We start from the raw sequence: 11,127 nt of genomic DNA, 5'->3' as shown, positions 1-11,127 counted from the left end.
ACTGACTGACTTCTGGAAAACCAAACCCAGGCATGGGGGCAAGTGCCTTTTCCCACTAAGCCATTTCAACCATCCCCAAGTTGCTTTTGGTCATGGTGTTTATTACAACAATAGATGGCAAACTAAGACAGAACTCATACCTGGGACTGTAAATCCAGCCAAGACCTTATGGCCATAGATGTCATAGATCCTAGCAGAACACATACTACTACCATTTTCCTAAGTCAATCTAGCTTCCAACTGTACTGTATACTAAATACTTGTACCCACAGGTAAGTGTAGCTCTCACTTCTTTGTGCAGCAGATAGAGGCTACTACAGAGATCCACACTGGTAAAAATACAGAAAATATGTGACAATGAGATGTGTATATCCAAATGATACATACACAATCTAACCCCCAAACCCCAAGGCTCAGGGGATGGGGGGTGGAAAGGTTGTAAGAGCCAGGGGACCAGATTGCCTGCTGGGAGAACATGTCTTTCAGATATGACAAGGATATTGTACTCATGAAATCTCAGCCTGTATCCTTGCTCTGCACAATGAGCACACTAGTAGACACGGATGGTGGAAAACTTCATACAGACTCACCTGTAGATGAGGTAATCAATGGCTGTATACACACACACACACACACACACACACACACACACACACACACCAATACAAATTATAGGAGAAGAGATCATAAATTTGAGGGAGGGAAAATACTGGAGGAGTTGGAGAAAGACAGGGAGGGCTTGGAATGGTGTAAATACAGTATACTTGTAAATGAAATTCTCAACAATTATTTTTTTTTAAGTAAAGAAGGGAGGGAGGAGTCCTTAACTCAGGAACTCTCCAATTAGTTCAGATAGTCTTTGTACCACTGAAACAATATAGTTACTGTGTAGGATAATAAGAGTGCTGAAAGTTGCTAATTTGAGGAAATTTCCTTAAAGAAAGAAGATGTAAAGAGGTGGAGAGAAGGAAGTGGCTTGAAAAATCTATGTTGCTATGAATTTGGAGCAGTCCACAGTGAGACTCAAGGGCAGGAAGGAAATGTTAAATTAATAAAAAGAAGTAAATTAATCTTAGGGAAATTTCATTCATCTTTCTCTCTCTCTCTCTCTCTCTCTCTCTCTCTCTCTCTCTCTCTCTCTCTCTCTCTCTCTCTCTCTCTCTCTTTTTGAGACATGGTTTCTCTGTGTAGCCCTGGCTGTCCTGGAACTCACTCTGCAGACCAGGTTGGCTTCAAACTCAGAAATCCACCTGCCTCTACCTCCCAGGTGCTGGGGATTAAAGGCATGCGCCACCACTGCCCAGCTCATCTTTCTCTTTCAGTACAATTTTGATGGTTGCTGTGTTCTGAATATGTCTCCTAAATGTATACAGTTGAAGTTTAATTACCAACGTGATAGTATTAAGAGGTGAGGCCATAAGGGTGAGTAAGTAACAAAGTTTGTCCTCATGGATGAGATTAATCATCTCACACACAAAAAAAAAATAAATAAGGGGGCTTCTGACCATTTGCCAGCTGAGGACACAACACACGTCTTCTCTGGAGGACACAGAAACCGCACCTTCATCAGACAACAAACATGCGCATGCCTTGACCTCGGGCTTCACCATCTCTAGAACTTCCTGAAGTAGTTTTCTCTCACTTGCCAGGTCCCCAGTCCCGGGTTCTGTTATAACATCATGGAGGAACTAAGACAGCGAGGAACATACTCAAAGGGAGTTGAAGACATCAGAAGAGACCCATCTCCAATTCAGGTAGCACAGTCTTTGCTAAGTGAATTGAGCACTCTTTAACGGCAACAGAGAGAGGAGCCTGAGGAAGCGAGGTGGAGAGCTCTCATTCGTTTCTGTGTTTTTACTTACATTTAAGAAATTAAGTATACTCCTGTGTGCTTCAAGTATACTTCCTTAAAACTACAAATGTTAGACAGTAAAATGCAAAGCCACAAAAGTTAGTTTCAAACTAACAAACTAAACAAAACAGTTTTTATTGAAAGAAGATATTGCTTAAATTATCTCCCTAAGCAATTACAACATAAATTACTTCACTTTTTTTTGTCTTGCTCAGTACAGATCCTTGCTTAATACTATAGTTTATAGACACTAGCAAAACTATCTAGTCTGCCTGCAGGCTTTCGTTAGTGTTTGGTTTTGCCTTTGAATTTGTAGGATGCTGGCTTTATAACTGACTGGCATGTACGATAAGCTTTATTAATAACATTATTCAATCACCACATGATAACAAAGTTTAAAAGTATTGCCAACAGCCTTTAAAATGAAAGTCACATACCCCCCAAAACATGGAAAGGTATGTATTTCATCTCCCCACCACTTTCAATATTCTAGTGAGGAGATATATGTCTTTAGAGTGGCTGTGTAGTTTAACACAAGATAATCAAGCACTGAATTCCAATAGTCAGCTTTACCCAAAGCAGTCACAAGAATAGCTGCCAATAAATACTCTGAGGCCTTCCTGATATGTTCCCCACATGTTCATGTGCAAATAAACTGGTAAACATTAAATATTTATAAAAATATTTTGTTAGTTTTATTTGCTAAGTAAGAAGAAGTGGACTAATTGTGAAACTCTCGGTTTCCTTTTGTCTAAACCAGGAGCTATTGCTGGCTCTGAGCGAGCCTATGCAGGAAGTTGCAAAAAAAAAAAAAAAAAAAAAGTGAGAGAAAAAAGAAAGGGCAGTTGGCATTCTTTCTTCTCAGTCTTAGATATGGTCAGAGCACTTACCTTTTCTCATGTCGACGGATATAACTATTCAAGGAAGAAAAAAAATGGAACAACAGGAAGTGACAGGGAAATATGCCCAAGGATTTTGATAAAGGAGGGTGATTGTCACAAAGCTGAGCTGCTAGACTCTAGACTCCCTGAAAAACTTACCTGTTTTGCTCCTCACTAGCAGGGCTCCTATTGAGCAAAGATCACATACTGCTCAACTGAGGTCTCTCCCCAACGGGGCAGGAGTCATTTCTGAGCTTCAGCCCCTCTGATAGAGGTTACTAGGCTTACAGTAATTGTGGTGCCCTTGAAACTGCAGAGCAAGAGGTTGCTGGAATGCCGAGTGATTTAGAACCCAAACTTAAGATAGCAAAAGTCCTTTTTGCTAAACTATATTTGCTGCAGTGTAAGGAAATATTACATTACATCCGGAGCTGATAAACCATAGCCTGCTGCCTCTTATGTTTTTGAATAGACTGCAAGTGTTAATGGTTTTTTTACAGTTTTTAATAAACTGAAATCTGAATTTTAAAGGGGGTGGAAATCTGTCTTACCTTTATTATATAATCAAATTCTCTCCAGGTTTGACTTTTGGGCCTGTAAAAGCCTAAAGAATTTATTATCTGGTTTATGTATTGTTTTTAAAGTTTTCAGATCCTTGGTTTGGAAGAACATGAAATTTCTGGTTCTGGAGTGAGCCACAGGGCTGTTACTCACTGTTTATGATCTTGGGCATGATACTTAATGTCCTTTAGTTTCCTATTTATGTTTACTTTCCTGTCTATGAAGTGGGCACACAAGTAGTATTTATCTTAGAGTAAAATATATTTAATATGCTTAGTGTGATAGTCATTAGATATTAAGGTCTCCACACATCATAATTATTGCTGTTAATATTGTTTTACCATAAATTCATTGACATCAAATAAAATAACAAAGCTAACTGCAAAGGGGATTTTTAAGATAAATGAATAACTGTGATACATTCTACAATATTATATGCAGGAATTGTTTTTTACTTACTTTAAAAGACATCTTCGAGAGTCTAGGAATCAAAGCCAGTTGTCAAACCAGTCCTGGCCGCACTTGCCTGCCTCTTTTTTATTTTTTTGCTTTCAACATGACAGATGCCGCTGTGTCCTTCGCCAAGGACTTCTTGGCCGGTGGAGTGGCCGCGGCCATCTCCAAGATGGTGGTAGTACCCATTGAGTGGGCCAAGCTGCTGCTGCAGGTACAGCATGCCAGCAAGCAAATCATGGCACATAAGCAATACACGACCATTGGAGACTGCGTGGTTCATATCCCCAAGGAACAGGGAGTCCTGTCTTTCTGGCGTGGTAACCTGGCCAATGTCATTAGCTACTTCCCCACCCAGGCTCTCAACTTTGCCTTCAAAGATAAATACAAGCAGATCTTTCTGGGTGGTGTGGACAAGAGGACCCAGATTTGGCGTTACTTTGCAGGGAACCTGGCATCAGGTGCTGCTGCTGGGGCTTTGTGTTTTGTGTACCCTCTTGATTTTGCCCATACTCGTCTAGCAGTGATGTGGGCAAAGCTGGAGCTGAAAGGGGGTTCAAAGACCTCAGTGACTGCCTGGTTAAGATCTACAAATCAGATGGGATTAAGGGCCTGTACCAAGGCTTTAATGTGTCAGCACAGGGCATTATCTACCGAGTTGCCTACTTTAGTATCTATGACACTGCGAAGGGAATGCTCCCAGATCCCAAGAATACTCACATCTTCATCAGCTGGATGATTGCACAGTCTGTCACTGCTGTCGCTCGCCAGACTTCCTATGCCTTTTGACACTGTTCACCGTCGTATGATGATGCAGTCGGGACACAAAGGAACTGATATCACATACAGGCACGCTTGACTGCTGGCGGTAGATAGCTCCCGATGAAGGAAGCAAGGCTTTTTTCAAGGGTGCATGGTCCAACATTCTCTGAGGCATGGGTGGTGCCTTTGTGCTTCTCTTGTATGATGGGATCAAGAAGTGTACAATAATTATGTCCTGGGTGTTCTCCCCAAGAACAGGCATGCTGTATAATATGCCATATCATGAACATCCTGGACAGATTATTTGGGCTTGTCTGTTTTATCAACGGCAATTATTGACCAGTTGGAAAGTGGGAAGCAATAATATTCATCTGACCAGTTTTCTCTTAAAGCCATTTCCATAATGACAATAAATGATAATAAAAAATGGAAGAAATAAAAATATTCAAAACCAAAAAAAGGGACACTTTCAATTAATTAATGAGGCTCACTTTAAGAATGGTAAATCTGTTATGCTAGAATGAAATCTAGGAAAAAAAAAAAGAATACAATCTAGTTACCTCAGGAGAACTGAGGCTCTAAATATTAAATAGATTAAAATCTTCTCTTTAGCTTTATTTGTAATAGCCAGACATTGGAAACAACCGAGATATCTCTCAACTGAAGAATGGATAAAGAAAGTTTGGTACATCTACACAATGAAATACTATTTCGCTATTAAAAACAAAAACATCATGGATTTTGTAGGCAAATGGATTGAACGTGAGAATATCACCCTGAATGAGGTAACCCAGACCCAAAAGCTCAAGTATGCTATGTACTCACTTATACATAGATATAGTGGGTATTACTATGCCACATTCCACAGACCCAGAGAAGCTAAACAAGAAAGAAAGCCCAAGCAAGGATGCTTGAATCTCACTTAAAAGGGGGAATAAAATAGTTGTAGGAGGCAGATAGATGGAGGGAACTGAATGGGAGAGAGGATGGGGAGGGGAATGGAGGAGTTTTCAGGATCAGATGTAGGGAGAGACAGGAGAAATGGCCAGATGATCAAGAGAATGAATGGAAATCTGAAGCTGATTGGGGTGTGGGTGTGGGGGGCATCTCGAGGACATTCCAAAGACCTGGGATAGGAGAGACTCTCAATATCAATGGGAGTGGCCTTAGCTAAGACTCACTACAATGGAGATATAGAACCTGAAGAGGCCACCTTCTATAGCCAGGCAGGAACCCCAATGGTGTCACAAAGACACCAACCCACCCACAAAATTTTCAACCCAGATATTATCCTGCTACAAGAAATGCAGGGATGGAGGATGGAGCAGAGACTTAGGAAATAGCCAACCAATAACTGGTTCAGCTAGAGACTCATCCCATGGGCAAGCACCAATCCCTAACACTATTGATGGTATTCTGTTGTGCTTGCAGACAGGAGCCTAGCATGGCTGTCCTCTGAGAGGCTCCACCCAACAGCTGACTCACACAGACGCAGAGATCCACAGCCAAACAGTGGATGAAGCTTGGGGACTCTTATGGAGGAATATAGGCAAAGATTGCTACCCCAAAGTGGATAGGAACTCCAGAGGAAAACTAACAGATTCAACTAACCTGGACTCTTGGGGCTCTCAGAGACTAGATCTACGTATCACCAACAAAGAACATGCACAGGCTGGAACTAGCCCAGCCCTTCCATGTGGATCCTGAACAACTGGAGAAAGGGCTATCCCAAAAGCTGTTGCCTGTCTCTGGGATCTGTGCTACTAGCTGGGCTGCCCTGTCTGGTCTCAGCAGGAGAAGAAGCACCTAACCCCTACAGAGACTTAATGTGCCAGGGGAGGGGAATACCTGGGGGGGGGTGTTTCACTCTCTCAAAGGAGAAGGGGATGGGGGAAGGACTGTGGGAAGAGGGCTCTGGGAGGAGGGACAGTGATGTAAAGTGAACAAATTTAAAAATAAATACATAAATAAATAAAGCAAGCAAGCAAGAGAAAGGAAGAAAGAAAGAAAGAAAGAAAGAAAGAAGAAAAAACCCTTGCTCTTCTGAAATTCTGCTGTTACTAAAGTGAGAAAAGAAAATGACAACTCCACAAATTCAACGGATAATTATTTTACTGGAAAGAGATATGGAAAGAGGTGAAAGGAACAATTTTACCAAGTTATAAACCTTATGTTTGCACCTGAAGTTAGAACTTTAAACTGCTAAAACTATCAATTCTTTTTGTCAAACAAAACAAAACAAAACAAACTGGCATAACATCTGAGCACATGATTGCCTTTACCTAAAATAGTAGTTAAAAGATAAAACTCAATGTAAGAAAAAATTGACTAATCTAGTGTGTACAATTCTATGTTTTCCAGTGGATTCAGAGTTCTTCTACCATAGTGAGAATCATATTTAGAACATTTTTACTATCATAAAAACACGTGGTGCCCACTAGCAAGAACTATTAAACCCCTAGCCCTTAGGAGTCAGGAGTCGATAACCTGTTGCCTGCCATGGACATTCTATATTAATGGGCTGAATAATGTATAGTCTTTACAAATGGATTTATTTTTTAGCATGTCTTTGAGATATGCTTACCTGGTAGCAAGTCACCAGTACTTTGTACCTGTTTCTCACCAATTAATTTTTCCAGTCTGGATATATCACATTCTGTTTGTCTATCAGTTGATGAGTGTTTAGAGTACTTTGAACACCCAATGTATATAACTTATTAAAACCTCATTTGGAGGGGCTGGAGAGATAGATAGCTCAGTGTTTAAGAGCATTGACTGCTCTTCTAGAGGTCCTGAGTTCATTTCCCAGCAACCACATGGTCACTCACAGCGACCATCTGTAATGGGATCTGATGCCCACACAGCAATGCTTGCTAGCCCCTCTTAAGGTCCCAGGTCAAAACACATAAAAAGATGCTTGGTCTTGTTCAAATCCAAAGAAATGCAACTGATGATCACATTGAGGTACTATTTTGTATTTAATTGGCAAAATAATTCATGTCTGCTAATATCTTACATTGTTGGGAAAATGTATGAATGTCTCAAAATGAAACAAAACAGCAACACCTGAAAACAATTGACAGGAAATTCAGTAGTGAAGCTGGAAATCCAGCAAACCCCAAGAGATTATACACTGAATGGTACTCTTTTTTATGAAATTGAAAAACAAACAATGGTCAACATTATTTACGTGCATGTGTATAAGGACAAACCATAACAAACGCATAAAGGAATGTTCAGTATTCTTAAGCAGATTCATGACTGTAGTTAGTATTCTAGGTGGAGTAGAAGAGATGCAATTTAATGTTTTTGGGTTAGGGGTACTATGTCAAGGAGTCCACTATAAACAAATACAAAGGAGTCCAGAGACTAATGAGAATATTATGAACCAACAAATACAATTAATGATCTGAGTTTACCTTATATCCAAGTAAATGAGAAAGGAAAATAGATAAAACTAATTATTACAGTGTAAAAGATGAGATAGCTATAATACATAATTATAATTGTAGAACAATTACAGTTTATAGCATGACTTCATAATCACTCTTTTCCTTGTGAATGAAAAAGATGGACTTCATGAGAATAAAAAAAAATTGTCAACTTGAGAAATGTCTGTTCTGTGGTGAAGCTGCCCAAGTCCTCCGCCCTAACAACAGACAGTAGTTCGTGCGGGAGCCCGCTATAGCTTCGAAGCAAGGGAGCTCCTAGCGTCCAAACAACAAAGTGCAGTTTGGCTCACCCTCAGAGGACACGGCCCTCACACCCGGAGGTGTGTCCCGTTCTATAAGGGGCGGGCCCATCGTGCGTGGGGGCGTATTCATCTCTGAGTTAGGGGAGTATCCTCCCCGGGAAGGGCGTGTCTAGTTTCCATAGTGGCGTAGCTGGGGGCGGGCTGGTTCCTTAGAGTCAGGCTAAGCGACGCGGCGTGGTGACGTCATCATTCACGCGCCGACTGAATCCCGTCGCGGAAGTGCGACTGGCGGCAGCTTTTTTAGCAGAGGGCTGCTGTACTGCGGGAGGCATGTTACCAGCTATGAAAACTGTGGAGGTGGAAGAAGAGTACGCGGAAGATTGTCCTGAATTGGTCCCCATTGAGACCAACAACCAAGAAGAAAAGGGAAATCTTGACTTCAGCATTAAGATTCCAGTCACAATTGTCACCGGGTATTTAGGTAATTAACGGGGGGCTGCCGGGTCTCCTCAGACACCCGGGCCTCCTGGCCGAGGACGAATCTTCGAGGTAGGGGCTGGGGTCTCTCTCCTAGCATTTTCAAAGGTGGTTTTGAAACCCAGACTCACTTTTTAATTTTATGGCCTCTTGATAAGTTGTCTTACGTTTGTGTGAGCTCATCCCCACCTCAGTTTAGAATGGAAATAATAAGAGTCATCTGAGTTTGCTCATCTGAAAAAACCAAAACAAAACAAAGCAAAACGGCCTATTGTTATTAAAGGATGACCTGATCAAGCAAAAAAAAAGAAAAGAAAAAGAAAACAAGGATGCCGCCTGTAGATTGCCTCACACCTTGCTAAGTGGATTCCATGTCACAGGAACCGAACTCTAACAGCCATTAGTGGCAACTATTTACTGTCCTCAACTGCCCCCTCCCCTTTTAAGGGCTGCTTGGGAAGCACTGTAAGAGCTTGACTTAGAATAAGACCTTTGTTTTGGAAACTTTCCTAAGCTGGGGGTCTTGAGGGTGCACAGGGGATACTTGAAAACACAGATTGGTGAACGTGGTGCAGTTTTCTGAAGATCTGGTCATGTGCTTATTTTTTTTGTTGGAACTCTTTAGTTATCCCTTTAAAGCATTACAGTTAACAGAAGGCAACAACAAATAAGTGACTAAAAAATGTGGAAAATAAAAATTGTGGAAAAAATATGAATCAAGTGGTACTCTCGATCCTGTGTGCTGCAACAAACAAGCTGGATCTTGGCGCACCCTTTAGAAACAAAGAAATCACTGGTGTCTCCACACCTCTAGGGTTTTTTCTCCCCCTTCTAGAGTCAGACCAAGGATATTCTAGATTTTACTTGGGGTTCATTTTTATAAAGGAATAACGTTTTGGGATTCAGACGCTACTCTATAGAATCGGAACAGATTTCCTTGTCCAAAGAGCATACTTCAGACTTGCCCCTTTGCCTTTCTGCATTTGACTTACTGATAAGTGAAGGGAACAATACAGGTAACGGCCTGAAGCTCTGGGGTCAGGACTAACCTCATTGTTACTGACTGAACCTAGGGGACAGTTTGCCTCCTTTGTATTTTTTTAAATTTTGAAGTGCTGGGAACACTGTCCCACTAGCCTCCAGCATCTTTATTCTTATTTTTCAACCTATTTCTCTGGTTTCCATCCTTCAGTTTCACTTCTGAATAGTTTTTATTTTAATGTCTTACAGGCATTTCCATATTTAACGTGTTCAACACTCTGGACACCGATAGCTTCTCAAATCCTGCTCCTGAGATTCCCAACCATATGCAACACTAACAGTATTTCTTCCTAACTACAGGAGTCCTGAGTCTCCCTGCTCCTTAATATATCTTTGTGCTAGCCCTGCCTTTCACTACAAAGTGTTAGTTTGATTGTCATGTTTCTTAGTGGGTTCTCCTTGGATGAAAATTTAAGTTCCTTAGCAGAAATTCAAGGACTTCTGTGATCTGGTTCCTACCTACCCCTCTACCCTGTCAGATGGCTGAACACATTGAATTTACATCACTTCTTAAGTGGTTTCAACCTTCCTAATGCTGTAACCCTTTAATACATTTACTCACGTTCTGGTTAACACCCCCTCCCCCAATTATTTTTGTTGCTACTTCATAACTAATTTTACTACTGTTACATATTATAATATAAATATCTGATATGTAAGATGGTCTTCAGTGACCCCTGAAAGTCATTTGATCCCACCAAAGGAGTCAGGATACGAAGGCTGAGAACTACTGTCTTACAGGTACTGCTTGGAATACATCTTCCTGTAACTACTCTAGCTAGATAGCCCTCTTAAGTTCTCCATAGCATTTTGTTTGTCTCCTGTTGAATGATGAACTTGCAACAAAATAGCTTTCTAATTTGTATCTAAGTCCTCCACCATCTTCCCCCACTTAACATTTTTAAGCTCCATGGAGGCAAAAACTTCAATTTGGTGCATGCTAGATACTTTTGAATGAATGTGAAGTATATTGCAATGTCTTTTTCTTCATAACATGGTTGATTATTAAGTTCTAATAATTCTCCAGAGGAAATTTCTTACATTTATGGTTTTCAGTTTTCTCATTAGCCTATACATAATTATGTTCAAGGCCTCCTGTTTTAAAAATTTCCTCATTCTGTGTTCTTAAATCTGTCTCTCCTAAACATCACCCAGTTAGGTTGAGCTTTCCAAAGCATTTTTTTTTTGCTTTTGTTTTGTTTTGTTTTGGTTTTTGGTTTTTTCGAGACAGGGTTTCTCTGTGTAGCATTGGCTGTCCTGGAACTCACTCTGTAGACCAGGCTGGCCTCGAACTCAGAAATCCACCTGCCTCTGCTTCCCAAGTGCTGGGATTAAAGGTGTGTGCCACCACTGCTGGCTTTCCAAAGCATTTTAAAGTGTCATCTCTTCAAAAACTTTTAAAATGA

The 11,127-nt window shown here is 40.8% G+C and overlaps 1 protein-coding gene and 1 pseudogene across 3 annotated transcripts in view; both read left to right on the top strand.

Annotated features, from left to right (window-relative positions):
- The first annotated feature begins 3,850 nt into the window (after positions 1 to 3,850).
- LOC116101435 lies at positions 3,851 to 4,737 on the top strand (annotated as a pseudogene).
- A 3,719-nt stretch (positions 4,738 to 8,456) lies between these two features.
- Positions 8,457 to 11,127, top strand: part of LOC116103685 (COBW domain-containing protein 1) — a 44,960-nt gene continuing 42,289 nt past the window's right edge. The window contains exon 1 of one of the 3 annotated variants that reach the window (XM_031389982.1): positions 8,457 to 8,684. In XM_031389982.1, coding sequence (XP_031245842.1) covers positions 8,534 to 8,684 — 151 coding nt within the window. In that variant the 5' untranslated portion in view covers positions 8,457 to 8,533. Of the gene's footprint in view, positions 8,753 to 8,783; positions 10,463 to 11,127 lie in introns of those variants that run through there. The other 2 variants (XM_031389983.1, XM_031389984.1) reach the window with 2 other exon arrangements.

The sequence above is a fragment of the Mastomys coucha genome, unplaced genomic scaffold, assembly GCF_008632895.1.
Source record: "Mastomys coucha isolate ucsf_1 unplaced genomic scaffold, UCSF_Mcou_1 pScaffold21, whole genome shotgun sequence".
NCBI classification, from domain to species: Eukaryota; Metazoa; Chordata; class Mammalia; order Rodentia; family Muridae; genus Mastomys; species Mastomys coucha.
Note: the sequence above shows the minus strand (reverse complement) of the source record. Positions and strands in the feature narration are given on the sequence as shown.